Genomic DNA, 20907 nt, shown 5'->3' on the forward strand with positions numbered 1-20907 from the left:
ACGATATATCAAATATAATTCCAATTGCTTCTTTTTCAGGATCTTCAACATCCAAATGAATTTATAAGAGGATCAACATTGAGATTTTTATGTAAACTGAAGGAAGCCGAATTATTGGAACCACTGATGCCAGCAATCAGACAGTGTTTAGAACACAGGCACTCTTATGTCAGGAGAAATGCTGTTTTAGCTATTTATACTATCTATAGGTTTGTACATTCAAAATTTAAAGCGTTAAAAATTGTGTGGAAAGTTAATTAAAATAACTCTGGTCAGACTGATTTTATTTCCAATTACAAGTTGAAAGGAATTTTTTAAAGTTTAATGGTTTTGTCTTACCAATAGATTATTATTTCCCCTCAGCTACAGGCATAATGTTTTACCCTTGTCTCTGTATGTATGTCCGCCTGTCTGCATGTCCCAAAGTTCGTTTCCATTCTTTAACTTTGGTTTGTCTCAACCAAATGATATAAAACACTTATACACAATGCTTATTACCACAAAACACAGATCAAGTTTGAAGTTTGGTGGTGTCACTTTAACCATTCTAGAGTTATGCCCTTTTACAAATATGAATTATTTGTTTCCGTTCTCTAACTTAAGTTTGCCACAACCAAATTTTATGAAACTTATAAGTTATACACAATACTTATTACCACAAAACTGAGATCATCATCAAGTACAAATTTGGGTAGTGTCACTTTTACTGTCTTAAGTTATGTCCCTTTATAACATTATCATGTGGTTGTATGATATGCAAGTGGGGCATCATCTGTCCCATGGACACATTCCCCATTTATTTTCTATTTGATAAAATATAGACTTGTACATGGTATTTTTGATATAGTTGCATTTTCTATTAATATATTCATGAATTTCTCTAATCAAGTGTTTATGGTAGTCATTTTATATTCAGAGTTGTCTTCACTTTGATCATGTTCATGAGAAATATAGAAAACCATCTATCAATATTTTGTTTGTTTGTCTTAATTATATAATCAAAGCAGATTGGAATCCCTAAATTTTGTAGTCCACATCATACTCTTAGTCTTATCTGCTACACATTTTATAACTAATTAAATGTCAACATAAAGTTCAGAAGGATGAGTTTTATTGATGATTGTTGGGCCTCTGTAACCAGATGGTCCAAGTAGTTCATCCATCTCCTGACAATACTCAGCTTCCTCCTTAAAAACAAATGACCACCACATAGTGCTGAAAGATCAATCAATCAATCATTTATCGCTTGAAGTTAATTTAATGGGATCTTGTAGATTAAGGTAGAATTGAGCTTGATTCATATTGTTTAGCATATGCATAAGATGTGACTCCATCCACATTTAACTAATGAAACCAGAATATTAGAGTAGTAGATAGATTTAAGAGGATGTGGTCAGGTGATATGAGTGCCAATTGCAATGAAACAACTCTACATCCAAGTCATAACTTGTAAAAGTTAACCATTATAGGTCGAAGTAAGGTCTTCAACACAGAGCTTTGGCTCACACTGAACAGCAAGCTATAAAGGGCCCAAGATATGACGTGTAAAACCATTCAAACGGCAAAAACCAACAGTCTAATCTATATAAAAAAACAAGAAACCCTTATGAACCACATCAACAAACGACAACCACTGAACATCAGCTGGTTCCTGACTTAGGACAGGTTCAAACAAATACAGCGGGTTTGAACTTTTAATAAATAGCCAATCTTACGTTCTAACTTCCTCAGATGGATTTAGCTTTTTTTATTAGGTTTGTTTGGGTCACATATATAGCAACTTATGCATTCCAATATATATCAGATTTTGGTTTCTGACATCTTGGGTTTGAGCAATTCTGGTGAACGTTAATCAAGAAAAACATTTTGGATGTAGAGTTACTTTAATATTTAAAGTAAGATATGTAAGTCTGATCTGTGATTCTCTAATTCTGTTTAAACCTCTTAAATCACACAGAAGTTTACCTTGGTGAACAGCTGCACTACACATACTACATACTGTAAAAACTAAAGCCTAATTTTTTTTACATTTATTAAGAATTTTACTACTGACATACATGATATTTAAGGAAAAAAATAATGCATAAAGACTAGCACTACATAGACTGATATAACTTATGTTGTATTCAATCAGACACATTTCATAAACAAAAAATGTAAGATGAAAAGCATAAATACAAAAAAAAATAACTAGAAATTTGAAACGTCAAAAGTATCCTTTTTAAAAAGTTATGATTGTATTTAAAACAAATATTGAACATTATAGAACATAAAATTAAATTATTGCACTTTCAATATAAAACAGAAGATGTGGTATGATTGCTGATGAGACATCTCTCCACAACAGACCAAATGACACAGAAATTATAGTCATATTAATTTAAAAATAGGTTTGTTTTTAACTTCATCATGATTTATCATCTATAGATGATAAAATATACAAAATTCATGTTGTAAAAATTATATTGTTTATTTAACATTCATTTTATGATGGAGAGTCCCTATATAATTCATATTATTTATCATTTAAAACAAATAAGGCCTGTATTTGTAGTAGACTAAAACACAAGCATTGCCATCTTTAAAGCACATTGTAAAATATCAAATACTTGTAAAAGTTTGATATTAGTTCAGTATGATATATACAATCTGTTAAACACTATTTAACTCATAGAATTTCATAAAAAGATAAATGAAAAAGCACTAAAATTGTTTCTCATAACAATACCAATTAAAACTAGTTTTTTGTTAAAAATCTTTATAAAATCAATTAATATCAAAAATGCCTAAAACATGAAATAAACAAACTGTATTAAAAGTTTCAATCAACAATTTTGAATTAAAAACTATCAATGTTTGTCATTATAAAACAGTTGTTGCAGCAAAATGAATAATCTAAAACAAACTGAGCACTAAACTGATAAAACTAGCACAGACATTACAAGTTCTGTTTTAACGCATTATGCCTCCAAATTACATATTTTACATCCTGCTTTCTTAGCTATGCCCTCAGGACAACTGGTGCCCTTACCCCTGACTGGTACATCTTCAAACAAAAACCCTCCTTGCTGGTACTTGATAGCATTAAGATCTATGTTTTCAGTATAAAAAAGTTCCACATGAACATTTGTTGTGACAAACACACTCCACTCACCATGCTCCAGAACAAGCTTGATGAATGGGTTGTCATATTGATTGACCATAAGCAGTCGTCCCCGACAGTATTTATCAGCACTTGAGTTGGCTTCTGTGATCACTAGGGTGACATAGTGAATGTAAAAGTTACAGTAGAAATCAGCAAAGTAGACATTAGATCTAAGATTTAACATCTTTGGTGCACAAACAAACATTCTACGGGTGCCAAATATTGATGTGGGAGGTGGTTTCAGGGTTTTGGATTCTAAGAGTGCGCTGAAGAACAATCCTTCCAAGTTTTTGTTGATGACAGAATACCTGTCTCCATTGTTGTCCTTCATATATTTCCTCATAATACCATTACTTTTCCAGAATATATCCTCAAAGTATTCTCTTGGTTTGTTTCTGTAGAAGAATCTTATTGGGGCCATTATGTTGACTCTCCCAACAAATTGTCTTCCCATATTGTATAGCTTTTGCAGTTCTGTTTTTGTCATGTCTGAAATTAAAGGTAAAATGAAGGATCTAGTAAAATTGCCATCAATTCCTTTAAAGATGAGCCATAATGTCAAATTGAGTTGTTATCTTTTTTAAAACAAGAATAAACAAGAATAATTAGTGTAATTGTTTAGAAAATATGGAAACATTTGTTTTGAAAAGGTTAACCTTATTAAGATTTCATGTTTGTTGTGCTTAGAAATTAGAAAGTCAAAATGAATGCACATCTTGTCTGGTCATAGCGAAACTTAAAACCTAAATTTCATAGATTACATTTTAACATAGCATGTGTTTGGTGGTCATGTGAATGTTACAAATAAAAAAATACTATGGATTCAGGAAAACTAACAATAATGGATTTTAAATTTCATGGTTTTGTCGAAGTCTGCATACAACCCTATAGAACATATGATATTCATTGAATATTTAATTTTGTGGTTCAACTTAAAATCAAGTGTACCCACAAAATTCACAAAAGTTGGTATACAAGTACATAATCCTAAGTGTATAAAATCATATTCTTACATGCAGTAAAAGTGTGTATCTTTGATGTTCTGAACAGCTGGTAATTCTTTGTAAATGCCACTCCAGACAGTGATTTACATCTGAAACTGAGTACATGATCCCGAGAGCTGGAGGTACACCCATAGTATGTCATGCATCTGTACTGAGAACATGGCTTCAGCAGAAATGGGATACTCTTAAACCTCCAGATATTTTCTGTAAAGAAGAAATAAACTTCTTCTGATTCCTTGTCCTGCAGGATGATGAATTTAGAAGTGTGTTTTCTACTTGATGGTTCAGTCTTTATCCAGTATTTGGAACCTAATCTGTGTTTAACAGCTATCTCTGCTCCTTTCTAAACACAGAAATAAATATAAAAGAACTGAATAAAATTGTAAACAAAGAATAAAAATCCCATGTATCAACCATTTTTTCCTCCAATTTAAATCACCTTTATGAATAGATGTTCTAACAATATACATTTTTTGTGTACCATGAAAAGTTATCTATTCGTTTGATGTGATTGAGCTTTTGGTTTTGCCATTTGATTAGGGAATTTTTGTTTGAATTTTCCTTCAGAGTTCAGGATTTTTATAATTTTACTTTTGAGAAAGTCAGAAATGTAGTATGAAATTGATCTTTGAAAAATATCTATAAAAAAAAATACTTTAATAAGAATTTTCTTTTAAAAAGATATATTCCTTTTTTTTTGCCCTTTTTGTTTTTATTTACCATTGCAAAAAGTTTAGTACATGTATATTCCTGTAGAGCAGAAAACAAAACTTTAAATTTTACTTATTTATGTCATTTATGAACAAATTAGAACTTTATTAGTCTTGAAAAATTTACTATTTGATATTTTATAATAAAATGTATGATGTAAAAATAATGGTATCTAAACTTACATTATCTGCCAAGTCAAACAACTTTGAACCACAAAGGGATCCTTTACTCTCTGTGAGATTCAGTTCCATGCTTGACATTTCTGAAAAAAAATATGTAATAAAAATAATGATGTTGTTGTAATAAAACCAATTCCACACATTATTAATTTGTTCCTGATGAATTTTTCTTAGATTATTCAAAAAGAAGACCTAAGAACACTATATGATATATCTCCTCCACATCTTCATTGAACTAATATATACTTATTGAAAACAAAAAGGCAGAAAGGAAAACATTGTGTCAATATATAGTTTTATTATATTTGATCCAAAAAAGAATTTTGCAGAGTATGTCCTACACTTGTCTGTCATTCCTTTTTCTGTCACCTGGATTGAAACTTCATTCCTTGTAGGGTTTCCATTATATTTGAATAGATTATTATCCTCCAATGAAATATAACCAGAAAATCAATTGATATTGTTAATGTCTGTCTTTATAACATGGATTGGGGCACTTGATATGTGTGGTTGAACTCATAATGTGTTGGAAGTGTGATTATTAAATGAATAATATTTATTTGGGTAGGTTACTATTGCCTATATGGTACACAATCAGATGGAATAAACAATACAAAGCAAATACCTTCTTTTATCTCAGTATATCCCTCAGTTCTAACTACATAGTACTTCTGACTTCCCTTGGTAACAGTCTGCAGACCAATCAGCATCAAGGTCAAAGGTAACGTGTCTTGGTCAGTGTTCAGGTCTAGATATAGGTTTTTGTTATTTGGATCAAGGTCAAGGACTTTAATGCAGGTATTGTCTTTAGAAGTGACCATGATGAATAAAGAATCAACATTTTCTGGACATTGTAGTTCCCATTTAGAGAAATCTGTGTTTTCACATGCTTCAAGTTCTTCTACTTGGTCCTGTAAATATATATTCTAACTAAAGGAGTAGGTTCAGTAAGACCCCTTTTTGGCCCCAAAAATAGCAGTTTTACAAAATTGTGAAAATGTAATCTTTTGGCTATTTACCAGAAAGTAGAATGCTTCTGCTACATAAATATGGGCTGTTTTGACAATACAATGCACATATCAGGTAATCATTAAGTCATGCTAAATTACTGAAATTTTCACAATTTTAGCATTTTATTTAAATTTTAGACGGTTTCTGTCTTAAATGAAAGTGGCCGCATTTGTTTTCATTCATAATATTGAAATATAAGTTGTATTTGATGATATTACATAACATATATAAAGGTTGAGGATGAACATGGATGCGGCCATTTTTAATTTTGAGAAAAAAACATCTGAAAAGTGACTTTTTTTGTATATTTGATAGATTTTTCATATTTAAGCTTGAATCGGAGCGTTTTTAATGACTAAATCAGTTAAAATCTTTCACAGAAACTAATTGAATCAATTGAAATAGACACTTCAGTGTTTAAGACATGTCCAAAATCTTTCGTCAGATGAACCTTGAATTTGAGGCAAAAATCGGCCCTTACCAGACCTACTCCTTTTTGAGAACTACTGGTAGTTAAATGTGTATACTTGGAAGAAGCGTGACCTTCTTTAGACCACTCTGTTCCTGTTTAACAGATGCATATGCTTAAAACAGAGGTTAGCTTTAATTGGAGGGATTTTTGAACTCAGTATAAGACTAGTAGTTCTTCATTTAGTTTTGATGGTCAAGCTGGTCTGTAGATTATTAAAAGAATTGTTTGCAGTCATTGGAAAAAAGTTTATGAATATGTTAAAAAGAATCCCTAAATTTCATTGATTTAAAGACTTTTCTTACTTATTGATTATTTCAATTTGTTTTAGGAACTTTGACTTCTTGATTCCTGATGCACCAGAATTAATTGCCAAGTTTTTAGAAGGAGAACAAGACATGTCCTGTAAGAGAAATGCATTTATGATGCTTATTCATGCTGACCAGGTAAGATTAGAATTGTAATACACTGGAACTTTTTTTTCTGATATTCGTTCTGGCAATGCAGCACCTGAGACCACCCCCAGTTTTTTGGTGGGGTTCGTGTTGTTTATTCTTTAGTTTTCTATGTTGTGTCGTGTGTGCTGTTGTTTGTTTGTCTTTTTCATTTTTAGCCATGGCGTTGTCAGTTTGTTTTAGATTTATGAGTTTGACTGTCCCTTTGGTATCTTTCGTCCCTCTTTTGTATTACACTTGAAGTTCAAATATTTCAGCCTAAATGCATTAATTAGCAATAAGCTGGATGCTTATATATAATTAGATATAGCTAAGAGGGTACTTGGTCAGATTTCTATCCAGAGAAAATGTTGCCAATCAAAGCAAAGCAAAAATTTGCAATGTTCTTTGCAAGGGTTAGCAAGCTGCTCTTTCACTCTCTCAGCTATATATGTATGAATATTTATTAAATTATACTGAATGTTCTTTTGTAAATGGATTTAAATATTTATTGATTTTAAATGTAATAGAATCATAGAATTGTTGCTTGAACCATGTGTGAATAGTAAAATATGATCCTCATATTAAGCAATCAAAAACTGTCATTTTCATGTTTATAATCAAATAGTTTCCCCCTTCTGACTTTGCACAATGTAAGCTCAGCTGTGTAGAATATATTATTATTTTATTACAAGTGTAGTTGCCTACTGATGAATCACACATTTAAAAGTTAACATTTATTTGTATGTTAAAATTAAAGCCATTCAACACTAAATGAAGACTACATAGTTACCTTGTGCTAAAACAAATAAATTCTAAGATATCTTTATTTTATTCTAGGACCGAGCTTTGAACTACCTAAGTAGCTGTATTGACCAAGTGAATTCTTTTGGAGACATTCTACAGTTAGTTATAGTTGAACTGATTTACAAGGTAAGACAAATCAAACAGATTTTATATATGGAGAAGATGAATGATTGATGTGTGATCTAGTTGATAGCTCACCATTTTAACAGGGCCAGTATGCACTGTAGCCATTATTTATTGTCCACTCACTTTTAAAATGCCTGGTTGGGTATTCAGGAAATAAAATGTCAAAATGTCTTCTTTATTTAGGTAAAGTTGTCTCATTTAAGTGATAAATTTAAAATGTGTTCTAGATTTATATTAAAGACATCTGAAAATTGATAATAGGATTAAACAGTGCAAACACAATAAAAGGTTAAAAAGTAGTTGATTTTTGGAATGATATTTGATTCCTCTAATTGAAAAACTTCATCTTGAATCAATGAGGTTATTAGTTCAACATTTTTCAACCAAAAACATGGTACCAATTTTACGTGACGACCACTATAGGCATATAGGAATCAGTGATTATCTATCTATCTATCTTTAAGCTATCTAACTGTCCAAACTAACTTTGTCAATTTTAAATAACAAAATATCTGTTGATTTTTTGTTGAATTATTCCGCCTTAACTTTGAAATTCTGCATACTTATCAGAATGAATTTTTTAAAGTAACTGATGATGCTCTATTCTTTATCAGATGTTCATGAAATAAAGTACATAGTAAGATCTTAATATGAAGATGCCCATTTAAGGAGGGTGTCCAATTCAAATCCCAGAGTTGTTCCTCTTTGCACATTTTTGTTTTGTTTTGATGAATAGATTGAAATAAAATCAACATTCATATACCTGAAATTATATTTAGTAATAATATGTTTTGATCTTACAAAAAGTGGACCTTGAGGTATTTGTGCTGCTCTGCAGACAGTTCTATTGTTTTTTTTCTGACAGTCAGTTTGTTTATGATACACGAATGAACTCATCTCAATGCTTTATTTGCAGATTTTAAACTAAGATTTATGAAGGCAACACATTTTAGCACTTGTGATCTATAATTTGTTTCTCCAGTTGGCAATGTTTTCAGTTGAAATCCTATGTTCTTATTAAAATTTTGAATTTTAGAAGCATTATTAAATGAAGAAACATTCTTGAATATTTTGGTGAACAAAATTTCAACTTTAAATGTAAATTTTTGACATTTTTTTTCACAGATAGAGTGTAAATTTAATGTACAATTCTTTTCAGACTGCGAACTATTAATTCAAACTACAGATTAATAGAACCTTTTTTGATGATTTGTTCAGGGATTATAGATTCGTTGCATATTTTTCATACCCCAGACTGGAAATTTGACTGATAACTTATGCAATTTATAGTTAATGTAAAAGAATGAGAAAAAAAGTTATGCCAATGATCTGAAATTATATTTGTATTTAGCACTAGTTTCCTCACTTTGAACTCTGCAATGAAATAATTCACTTACCCTAGAATTCTGTATTGTAACTTCCAAGTCACTAAATTGATTAAAATCACAAATCCTTTGGAAATCAAAATGTTTTGGAACAGTCAGATTTAAATGTTTGAACAGAGCCATGGTTTGTGCTCTGTGTTAAAATCATAAATGACAACTCTTGATTAAGGATTTTACTCACTGAAATCTACTCACAAGGTCTGGTTATGGTCAAGTGATTTATATAGGTAAAATAATGTGAGTCTATGTTTTGTAAACAGTAAAGGCCAAAGACTTAAGAAATTAAAGAAATAGAAAGCAGTGAAAAATCTTAGGGGATAAATTTGTATTTTTATGAATTTTTATGTTGTTTTATCATCTTACACTACATTTTATGTAGACAACCTTGAGTTACCTGGATTGTCATTCATGTAGCAGTGGATTTTTTTTTATCTGTCACAAAAATTCAAAAGGAAGGTTAAGGTTATGGTTGAAAACTAATTCAGGACTATACAGTTGATTTTTTTTTTTTTTTTTACATTTTGTATATAATTGAATCATATGTAATATTTTTAATATTTTTTTATTTCCTTGTTTAACATTGTTCAAGAAGATTTTTTTTATAATTTCAAAATATTGCAATTATATTGTCTGTCTTTATAACCCTCTGATAGAATATAAAAAGATGGTTTGATTAAAAATTTAAAAAAAACCAAATATATATAAAATATATATATAAATTGGTTGTTACCTTATTCATTATTGATATCAGATTTAAGACCATCACATGCACGGATCAGATGAAAAAAAGTCAGTACTGATAATAAGTGTAAATTTCCAATGATAACAATACATTGTTTTGATCTTGCAAGATAATGTTACACAAATGAACATATAGATAAAAATAAACTTTTTGAATTTACTTTCGTTTTTAAATTTGACTTTGTGTTCAGGATGATTTTATTTTGCATTATTTTTTTTTATCGCAGTTCGTCCTTCCGTTCGTTTGTCCGTCTGTTCGTTCGTCCGTCTGTCCCACTTCAGGTTAAAGTTTTTGGTCAAGGTAGTTTTTAATGAAGTTGAAGTTCAATCAACTTGAAACTTAGGACGCATGTTCCCTATGATATGATCTTTCTAATTTTAATGTCAAATTAGAGATTTTTCCCCATTTTCACGGAATATTGAACATAGAAAATGTAAGAGTTAGTGGGGCATCCTTGTACCATGGAGACATTCTTGTTTGTTATATGTTGTCATATATTTGTCTGATTTAGATAACATTTTTTTTCAGAGGTTAGAACTCCCCATACCAAATTCTTAACAACATTTAAGAAAATATAATATGTATCATTTTATCTGTTTGCCTTTGAGTGAAACATAAATTCTTTTTACTTTCAGGTTTGCCATGCCAATCCATCAGAAAGAGCCAGATTTATTAGATGCATTTACAACCTTCTGAACTCTTCCAGTCCTGCCGTCAAATATGAAGCAGCTGGTACCCTGGTTACACTGTCCAGTGCTCCAACTGCTGTTAAGGTAAATGGATATCTCCCTTATAAGATGAACTGAGAAATATTTTTTGTTTTTCCAATTTAATTCTCATCTTAGATATGTCTTTAAATTTCTTTATCGTAATTATGCACTAAAATGAAATAATGTGTTAGATTAGATTAAAACGAATTATTGAAGAATATGAATCTGTAGATGTGTTTGATCTGACCAAAAAGTTAAAAGTTGTGATAGCACTATTATATAATGTGAAATCATCTTTCATTAGTTTTCAAATACTGTAACTAAACTGCCAAAATTTACCAGTAACACTAACCTTAAACATAAGTGTGAGAAATTTTGAGGACTAACAAAACAGATAATGATAATCAAATTATTTTAAATAAAGTTAGTTTTCAATGGAATACTTGTGCAATTTAAATATTGTATTACTATGTTTTAGGCTGCAGCCAGTTGTTATATTGAATTGATTGTAAAAGAGAGTGACAATAATGTCAAACTGATTGTTCTGGACAGACTGATAGCTCTCAGAGAGGTGCCAGCTCATGAGAAAGTTTTACAGGTATGTGTATTGTTATAGTGAAAAAATCTGTGTTAAAAAACATAATTTTCGAATCAAAAAAGATATTCAATGAAGGATAGTTGCCAGAAAGTTTTGTGTGATGAGGATTAAGCATATTGCTTATTCTTCATTTGTATAAGGGTAAGATTTCTGACTCGCTTATCATTCAAGCTCATATCAATTGTTTCTTTCAGGAATTGGTAATGGATATACTGAGAGTATTGAGTGCACCAGATCTGGAAGTCAGGAAGAAAACACTGGGATTAGCATTGGATCTGGTCACCTCCAGAAATATTGAAGAGGTATGTCAAGGGAGATAATTAATTATAGATACAAAGTTTGAAGTTTCTTCATTGATAATATAATACTGTGGATTCATTATTATTTGTGGGATACTTAATTTTCTAGATTTCTTAGGTCCAAGTGAACTAGGAATTTTGTATGTTCAAGGAAAATAAAAATAATTTGCTCAATCCATGAAAATTGGTATTGTTGAAAGTTAATGAACCAACAGTATTGTTTATGTTATATATATATTTATGACTTATTTCTGTAATTGTTTTAATGATATCATTCAATAATGCATGAAATTATTTTTCTGTAATAAATAAATATTTCTAATACAATAGTTTTACATATTTTTTAATACATTGAGAGTAAGAAAATGACTTATTTTTAACCGGATTTTTGTGACAAAAATGTCGGTTATTGATTTGGGGATGTACGGCGGGCGGTCGGGCGGGCGGGCGGCAATCAAATGTTGTCCGTGCATTTACTCATGAACCGTTCAACCAAAGCTTTTAAAATTTTAATATGTTGTTACTGACAACTAAATGAAGGTCAAGTTCAATAATGGCGATTTTGACTTTTACCGTTCAGGAGTTATGGTTCTTGAAAGATTGAAAAATAAAGTTTCCAGTCATGTCCCTGCATTTACGCATGAACTGTTCTACCAAAGCTTCCCAAATTTTAATATGTTGTTACTGATGACAAAATAAAGGTCAAGTTTAATAATGACGATTTTGACTTTTACCGTTCAGGAGTTATGGTTCTTGAAAGATTGAAAAATGGAGTTTCCAGTCGTGTCCCTGCATTTACTCATGAACCATTCAATCTAAGCTTTTCAAATTTTAATATGTTGTTACTGATGACAAAATGGAGGTCAAGTTCAATAATGACGATTTTGACTTTTACCGTTCAGGAGTTATGGTTCTTGAAAGATTGAAAAATGGAGTTTCCAGTCATGTCCGTGCATTTACACATGAACTGTTCTACCAAAGCTTCCCAAATTTCATTATGTTGTTACTGATGACAAAATAGAGGTCAAGTTTATTAAAGACGATTTTGACTTTTACCGTTTAGGAGTTATGGTTCTTGAAAGATTGAAAAATGGTGTTTCCAGTCGTGTCCGTGCATTTTCTCATGAACCATTCAACCAAAGCTTTTGAAATTTTTATATGTTGTTACTGATGGCAAAATAGAGGTCAAGTTCAATAATGACGATTTTGACTTTTACCGTTCAGGAGTTATGGTTCTTGAAAAATTGTAAAATGGTGTTTCCATTCACGTTGTTGCATTTACTCATGAACCATTCAATCTAAGCTTTTCAAATTTTAATATGTTGATACTGATGACAAAATGGAGGTCAAATTTGATATTGACGATTTTCACTTTCACCATTCATCAGTAATGGTTCTTGTGATATTGCCAGGACACAAATAAATATTAATAAATCCGGTTTGCTGTCGTTGTGACAGCCTCTTGTTTATGTAGATAAACAGGGTTTCATAACTACAGTATAAAAAAATGTAACATTAATGTACACTCCAACATTGCCTAGGAAATTCATGTAAAAGGCATGAAAAAAGAACATTATCATTGCAGATAAAATCAAATGAATCATTTAAAAACAACTTTGTAATTTCAATATTGTAGATGGTTTTGGTTTTGAAGAAAGAAGTTGTAAAGACCAACAATGTAGAACATGAAGATACTGGGAAATATCGTCAAATTCTTGTGAGAACGCTTCATCAGTGTAGCATCAAGTTCCCAGATATAGCTATCACTATTATACCTGTGGTAAGTCAAATGTTAAAGTATGAAATAATAGATTTCAACAGAGCTGTCATTGATGTGTTTATCCATAATTATTATCATTCAAGACTCTTTTGATAGCTGCAATATGTGTTAAAGTTGAAAAGACTATATATTCCCTTTTTAAAAAAAAACTATTTAAATGCAGTATGTGCTAAAGTCAAAAATAAAATTTAGAATAGAAATGGGCAATATGTCAGAGACAACAACCCGACCAATGAGCAGATAACAGCTGAAGGCCACCAATGATTCTTCAACGCAGCGTCAAAAACCTGCACCGGGAGTTGGGCCTCAACAGGTAAAGACTTTATATACCATTTGAAAAAAAAATCCTATTCAAAGCAAGATGAACTTTTGAAAGCTCATATATTCTTTCCACATTGGAAAGAACCTTATTTTGAATGATATTATCATTAATTGAATAGCAATGAAATTTAACATCAGAAATTATATGTACTTTCAGCTTATTGAATTTCTGTGTGATCAGAATGAGTTAGCTGCCCTTGATGTACTTGTATTTGTAAGAGAAGCCATTCAGAGATTTGAATCACTTAGGCCTGTCATCAATAGTAAACTCCTAGAGGTGTTCCCATCTGTCAAAGCATTAAAGTAAGATTTAGGACTTTTGTTATGCTAATCATACTTGTCAGTTGTTCTTTTGATTTTTTCTACTATGATGATATATAAAGTTATGTTTTCTTCAGCTATTAACTGATCTAATTCTATTATTAAAAGAAAGAGTTAAAAACGTTTTCTGATTAGACAAAAAAAAAGTTTGTAAACTTTAATACCTACAGTATTTTAAATTATACTAAATATCTCATTGCAATTTATTTCTTAGAATACACAGAGCAGCTTTATGGATCCTTGGAGAGTACTGCACCAACTCTGAAGATATACAAAGTGTAATGACCTTGATAAGACAATCTCTTGGTGAGGTAGGTCAACCTGGAAATATCTATGTATACAGTTAATAAATATTGCAATAAAATTTCTCCTTTTTAAGTATAAATGTAAGAAATTGTATAATTTACTATTACACATTGAGACAAAATATAATGAAAACCATGAACTTTCTTAGGTTTTTTAGTGTATAAATGAAATTTAGAGATTACACCTGTGAGAAGTGGTACAATCATCTTTTATAAATTTAATTTTTGGAAAAATTATGAGCTAATGATAATGAGGGAAAAGAAATTTTGGTAGACAACAGAAAATCAGAAAGTAAATGTTATCCTGCTTCTAAATATTTTTAATTGACTTTACACATATTTCTTAACATAAACTCATCATACCTACCAGGTTTATAATTGTTTATGCCTCATTAGCGTTTTGTCTACAAAAGACATATTAGTCTTTACATAACACTGCATTTGATATGTTATAGATACCTATTGTTGATGATGAGATTAAGAAAGCTGCAGGTGAAGTAGATGAAGATGAGATGCAGTCTACTGGTTCTGTTCAGAAGTTAGTAACAGCAGACGGCACTTACGCTACCCAGAGTGCATTCAGTACTACTACTGTCTCTAAGAAGGAAGAAAGGTACAAATAATTAAGGTTTAAAAATTATTCAACAGGAAATAAAATTTAAAACTGATAAAGTGGATTGAACAATTTTTCTTTTGATTAAAGTACTATTCAAGCTTTTATATTTATTTGTACTAAAGCCAAATAATTTGATTTTTTATGTAATTGAACTCTGGGCAATAACACAAAAAGTATCCATATCATATGTCAAGGTCTAAAATGCCCAGAGTTCAATATGTACCTTACATCTGCTTATGTATCTCTCCTTCATTTAAACCTGAAATAAAAAGAAGATTTATACTAGTTGTTACATACAACTCAATGTTAAGTCAGTCAACATTGTGAAATTTAAACATAAAAAGCTTACGCTTTAAGGATTGAAAAGCTATATAAAAAATTTAAAATGATAAAGAATTGAATATCACAGTTGAATAGTATGAGATGATAATTAAACAATATTTCACTTTTTTATTACAGACCCCCAATGAGGCAATATCTGATGGATGGAGAATTCTTTGCTGGAGCAGCACTAGCCACTACCCTTACCAAACTTGCTCTTAGATTTATAGAGTGTACTGAAAATGTCAAGAGACAAAATGTAAGTCATTTAATGGATTAGATTTATACTGTTGGCGGATATACCTCAAAACTTCATCATTGTTAAATGCCCAGAATTTTTGGGGTAGTTGTTTGTTTTCTTTTGTTCATTTTGTTTTTACACCAACTTTAAAGTAGGAGAATGCAGTATTCCAGTATATATTTTTATTGTTTCTTGATAGTCTTTAACACAGTTAAATATGACATTAGTTATTGAATTCAAGACATCTTTTTGATGGGAATAACCAGTCAAAAGATTTATTGCTTTTTAATAAATGTTTAAAAGTCTATAGTAAACACTTTTCTAGTTTTAATTTGATTTATAACATTTTTTTCTTGTAGTCATTTGTAGCAGAGGCTATGTTGATAATGGCATCCATCATACATTTTGGCAAATCTGGTCTTCCAACAAAGGTACAGTATATGATATTTTATCGCACCAACCCTATGCAATTTGAGAAATAAACATATAGAAGCACTTGGTGTTAGTTTATCTGTCCTGATTGTTAGTCTTTCAGTTTTTCAGATATTTAGTTTTCTAAGTCTTTCTTGTAATTTACCAAGGAATTGTAGATATTTTGTTCCTTAATAAAAGAGTTTAGTCATTAAACAACTTTATCCTGGGAGGTTGTTCTTCAATATTAAATACACTATGGTACAGTATATGTTCATAACAAAATTAGGGGTATAGCTAAAATTCAACAGATACAAGTATTATAGCATTGTTATTATCCAACTTTCTAGAACAACTTGTATAAGAAGAACAAAATGAAAGGTTGACATCTGATAAAAAAAAAGAATGACAAGACTTTTTTTTATTGTTATCTGACTGACTTTTCACCTATGAATTTAGCACATCATCAACCCTTCAGAAAATTTGACATGTAATCCTTTAGATTATCGATAAAGTAGTAATTTAAGAATACTTGAAAGCTAGTTCTGTTGTATTTGAGGATAGAAAATAGACGTTCCTACACTGGCTATTTCAAATAGCTATTAAGAGCAATGCATACATGTTATTATTGACCGGTTGATATTGATGATATATTGGCTTGTTTCAGCCAATGACAGATGATGATGTAGATCGTATTGCTACCTGTTTAAGAGTTCTTGCAGAGAGGAGTTCTCTGATGAAGGAAATATTCAATGACGGCTGTAGAGAGTCACTATCTTTGATGTTGGCCTCTAAAGTTGAGGAAGAGAAAGAATTACAAAAGGTAAGATTCTTAAATTTATTGATAGCTTTATGGAGTAAAAACTTTAATTATGACAAGTGACAAGCATATTTGAATTTAAAAAGGATGGTATAATGATTGACATAATGAAGCTACCTTAGATTTTTAAAAGAAGGAATGCCACCTTAATATATTTAAATGTTCAACTAGTTTGATGTATTAGTGTAACTTTATACATTAGATTTAAAGTTCAATCCTGGACAAAGTTGTTTTATTAAACCCCATGAAATCAAGGTACCTTTAAACTACAGTTATTTCAAAACACAATATCTATCCAAAACAATTATGATTGCACTCTCTACAACATTCAAGTCATAAATTTCAGCTTACCTCTACTTGAGATAAAATTTTGAAAAATTGATTTGATCTCATATATATATATAAATTGAATGAACTAACTGTATATATTGTAAAACTATGAATTGTACTTTTCAGGTCTCTGAAAGGAAAGCTGTGAAAGTACAAGCTGATGATCCTATTGCCTTCAATCAGTTGATAAACAAGAGTGAACTGGGAGCTACAGAGGTTGGTACAATTTGTGTTGAAAATTAATTTTAGAAAAATCACTTGCATTTAATAATGACCCCATTCAGAGGGAGAAGGGTATTCTGCTGTATGTCATTTTATACATCAGTCTCTTGAAATCTTCAGTGCATTTTTCTCAAGAATTACAAATCAGAGCTTCCTATCAAACTTTATGTGAGCATGAAATATGTTTTTATATCCATCCCTCATCAACTTCATGTTTATTGAATTCTTGTATATGTCTACAAGTAATGTTTTTATGTATACTGTCTAATGTGAGATTGCTTTTCTGTGTGATTCTTGTTCTATATTCAAGGTTAATGAACTTCCTGTTTACTAAATTCTTGTAACTAAAATATCATTACTGGGCATAGCTTAAACTATATCTTATTTGTTTTCATTTGTTTAAGGTGGTATGGGTGTCTTTCCCAATCTTGAATTGTTAAAAACAGTGAATCTAAGGTCCAGACTATCTATCAAGTTAGCAAAATTTGATGCAGGAATGTAGATATTTAATGTGAATTTTCATTTAAAAGAACCAATTTATAAGAAAATAACTTATAAATATTAATATTTTTACAAGTAAAGATTATTTTTGGTTGTTTTTAAATGTTTTTAAATAGGCATTGTAAGGGAAGGTAACTCTAAAACTGCATTTTCTGAAGGAATCTACATGGAATTTTCCTATTTTGTATTTTAGCCAGAAAAAATGCACGGTGACCCTATCTTTTCTTTTGAAATTCTCAAAGTATTGTGTGAAAGCTATCTTTCTCTTATTTATTTGACAATTCTATCATTTAGTTAAGTTTCTAATCACGAAATGGTGTTTTTTCCTGTATAATCCATACTAAATGTGTCATTTTGTCACAACCTGTAGCTTGAGAAAATGCGCGGTGACCATTTTTATTATAAATTTTGAACATATACCAATAGATACTACATTTGGCAAAGTATGAACAAATTCTATCATTTTTATTTTAGACTCCCATACCACCTAAAGCACTATAAAGGAATTGCAATGATGCATTTTGTATTTCATTGGGTAGTGTAAAAACAATTTAAAGATTCAAACAATAATTTGTTAATTTTATGAGAGATAGATATTTCCAAAAAATTTAAGTAAATAAAAACTTTAACATTGTAGAACATGTTTGAGCTAACCCTCTCCCAAGCCTTGGGAATGAGCAGTAAGAAGGATGCAGATCCTATTGGAGCCTCTAAACTAAACAAAGTTACCCAGCTGACTGGTTTCTCTGACCCTGTCTATGCTGAAGCCTATGTGAATGTGAACCAGTTTGATATTGTTCTAGATGTCCTGATTGTCAACCAGACATCGGATACATTACAGAACCTTACCCTTGAACTAGCTACACTTGGTAAGTTCATAAGAAAAAGAGGAAAGAATCCATAATTTATAGAAAAATATTTTAAATATTCCATTTTATAGTCAATAAAAATCATTAGTACTAAAAAGTAGAATTTCGAAAAATTAATTGCTGCTTTCAAACATCTTTTTTTTTCATATTTTTTACATATTTTATTTTTAGAGTACTCTTATGATTTATAGTTTTCTAGTCTTATTATTTATAATATATAACTGTTAACAGGTGACTTGAAGTTGGTAGAGAAGCCATCACCACTGATGTTAGCTCCACATGACTTCTGTAATATCAAGGCTAATGTTAAAGTAGCATCTACAGAGAATGGTATCATATTTGGAAATATAGGTAAGAATTATAGAAAAGTTGGTACAGGTCATTTGTTTTGTGAATTATTCTTTCATGAGTATTCATCCATTAAAACTGCTCTCTTTTATATATGTGGTATGTTTGCCAATGAGACAACTATTCATGATAGACCAAAGGATTTAAACACCTGCAGATTGGTTTTAAGCACTTTAAATTGCTTGGATTGGCCATTTCTGTTCGCCTACTTAAGTTTGTCTCAATTAAATGTTATGAAACATATGCACAATGCTTATTACCATAAAACACAGGTCAAGTACAAATTTGGGTACCATAACTTTTACAGTTCTTAAGTTATGTTCCTTTTTAACATAATTTGCAAGCGGGGGCATCATCTGTGTCTATTCCCCATTTATTTCCTTCATTGTTCTTTAACATATTTCTTTATTTTATCCTACAGTGTATGATGTAAGTGGAGCTGCTAGTGACCGTAACTGTGTTGTCCTGAATGATATACATATTGACATCATGGACTACATCGTCCCTGCGTCCTGTAATGATGGAGAGTTCAGACAGATGTGGGCAGAGTTTGAATGGGAAAACAAAGTGGCAGTCAACACCAATATATCTGATTTACAAATCTTCCTTCAACATGTCATAAAGTGTACTAATATGAAATGTCTAACACCAGATAAGGTGGGTACTAAATTATAGCTTTGTGGCTGTGAACTTTCAATTTATACTGCAACTAGTTGTGTTTATTTTCTAAATATAGTAACACAGCTATATTTTGTGCAATGTCAATTTCACCTTGGAACACTTTTTCCACAGTCAGGGGTTTATAAAGGGATGAAAATAAGTTTGAAATTTGTGTTACAATTTAAATAGCTTTGAATTTATTTATTGAAGTTGCAGTATGAAAACAATATAAGATCAATGTCAGAAAAATATCAACTTTTTTGTACTCGTTGCAAAACTGGAGAAGGGATCGGTAGAACCTCGCCCTTCCCCAGTTTCTCAGCCTCATACAAAAAAGTTGATATTTTTCTGACATTGACCTAATATTGTTTATTTATAAGACAGACAATCATATTTAAAAATCTGTTAAAACTTTCAAATTTTTACTTCCATGCATTTTTTTTTCTTTTAATTTATGGTCAAAACCTTTATTGTATGAGTTAAACAATAAACGGTGATCTGAAACAAATACTTATTGTGAAACAATTGTGAAAGAGAGAGCAAGATGGTTTTTTTTTACACAAAAGAAGAAACTCCATGTCAAGAGACTTATCTAAAGGGGGTAATTTAGATATTGAAATATTTATTGTGGGCATTGATTATATCTTGTGATTTGAATACTGATTTTGTTTAATCTTACATCTGTTAATCATCAATTGAACTCTTATATTTTTCCATTGCAGGCTTTATCAGGGGAATGTGGCTTCATGGCAGCTAATTTGTATGCCAAGTCCATTTTTGGTGAAGATGTCCTAGCTAATTTGAGTATAGAGAAACCAGTCCATCTACCACCAACTGCACCTGTTCAGGGACATATCAGGATCAGAGCTAAAAGCCAGGTAGGTACTGGTGTAGAGAAACCAGCCAATCTGACAGGAACATATAATGTACAGGAAACCATTATAAGGACATTAAGCTACCTACAGCTAAGTATCACTATCAGCCCCTTTTGCAATCACCGAACAGTTTTACATTGAATGTATGAGGGTTATAGATAAAAATTAACCAATGCCAATTTTTTCTTGTTGTTTATGTAACTTCAACCAAAATATGTCCTTAATTTGATGCTATCGTTTAGGTTAACCTAATACAATTGTTATTATAAGCTTCATACAATTCTCTAAGAAAAACTACATACATCTGTATAGGTATAACATCAATTGTAGCAGATAGATTGTTTGT

The 20907-nt window shown here is 30.6% G+C and overlaps 2 protein-coding genes across 7 annotated transcripts in view; one reads left to right on the top strand and one right to left on the bottom strand.

The window, feature by feature from the left end:
* LOC139490903 (coatomer subunit beta-like) overlaps positions 1 to 20907 on the top strand; it is an 82985-nt gene that overhangs the window by 61430 nt on the left and 648 nt on the right. For all 5 annotated transcript variants that reach the window (XM_071278038.1, XM_071278036.1, XM_071278039.1 and 2 more), the window contains exons 4-21: positions 40 to 209; positions 6851 to 6965; positions 7794 to 7886; positions 10649 to 10786; positions 11202 to 11321; positions 11516 to 11623; positions 13257 to 13400; positions 13879 to 14024; positions 14257 to 14353; positions 14803 to 14960; positions 15423 to 15543; positions 15885 to 15956; positions 16604 to 16759; positions 17213 to 17302; positions 18447 to 18678; positions 18910 to 19029; positions 19448 to 19683; positions 20409 to 20564. In XM_071278038.1, the coding sequence (XP_071134139.1) occupies positions 40 to 209; positions 6851 to 6965; positions 7794 to 7886; positions 10649 to 10786; positions 11202 to 11321; positions 11516 to 11623; positions 13257 to 13400; positions 13879 to 14024; positions 14257 to 14353; positions 14803 to 14960; positions 15423 to 15543; positions 15885 to 15956; positions 16604 to 16759; positions 17213 to 17302; positions 18447 to 18678; positions 18910 to 19029; positions 19448 to 19683; positions 20409 to 20564 (2472 nt within the window). The remainder of the gene's footprint in view (positions 1 to 39; positions 210 to 6850; positions 6966 to 7793; positions 7887 to 10648; positions 10787 to 11201; positions 11322 to 11515; positions 11624 to 13256; positions 13401 to 13878; positions 14025 to 14256; positions 14354 to 14802; positions 14961 to 15422; positions 15544 to 15884; positions 15957 to 16603; positions 16760 to 17212; positions 17303 to 18446; positions 18679 to 18909; positions 19030 to 19447; positions 19684 to 20408; positions 20565 to 20907) is intronic.
* Positions 2016 to 10071, bottom strand: LOC139490904 (phytanoyl-CoA hydroxylase-interacting protein-like). Of its 2 annotated transcripts, none has more exons than XM_071278041.1 (5): positions 10002 to 10071; positions 5665 to 5950; positions 5043 to 5122; positions 4159 to 4492; positions 2016 to 3634 (listed from the first exon to the last, which is right to left on the bottom strand). In XM_071278041.1, exons 1-5 carry the CDS (start codon positions 10032 to 10034, stop codon positions 2961 to 2963), a joined length of 1407 nt encoding a protein of 468 aa, XP_071134142.1. In that variant the 5' UTR covers positions 10035 to 10071; the 3' UTR covers positions 2016 to 2960. The 2 variants fall into 2 exon arrangements, with proteins under 2 accessions (XP_071134142.1, XP_071134141.1); XM_071278040.1 differs by lacking the exon at positions 10002 to 10071 and adding an exon at positions 9284 to 9430.

The sequence above is a fragment of the Mytilus edulis genome, chromosome 10 (genome assembly GCF_963676685.1).
Source record: "Mytilus edulis chromosome 10, xbMytEdul2.2, whole genome shotgun sequence".
NCBI lineage: Eukaryota > Metazoa > Mollusca > Bivalvia > Mytilida > Mytilidae > Mytilus > Mytilus edulis.

What these genes read in the sequence shown, in the direction of transcription:
- LOC139490904 (XM_071278040.1), bottom strand. Translation starts at nt 9,394, where the DNA reads ATGGCTCTGTTCAAACATTTAAATCTGACTGTTCCAAAACATTTTGAT. An exon ending in ATATACTGAGATAAAAGAAG is followed by an intron (nt 5,123 to 5,664) that starts GTATTTGCTTTG and finishes ATTTTTTTTCAG; the next exon opens with AAATGTCAAGCATGGAACTG. An exon ending in TGTTTGACTTGGCAGATAAT is followed by an intron (nt 4,493 to 5,042) that starts GTAAGTTTAGAT and finishes TTCTGTGTTTAG; the next exon opens with AAAGGAGCAGAGATAGCTGT.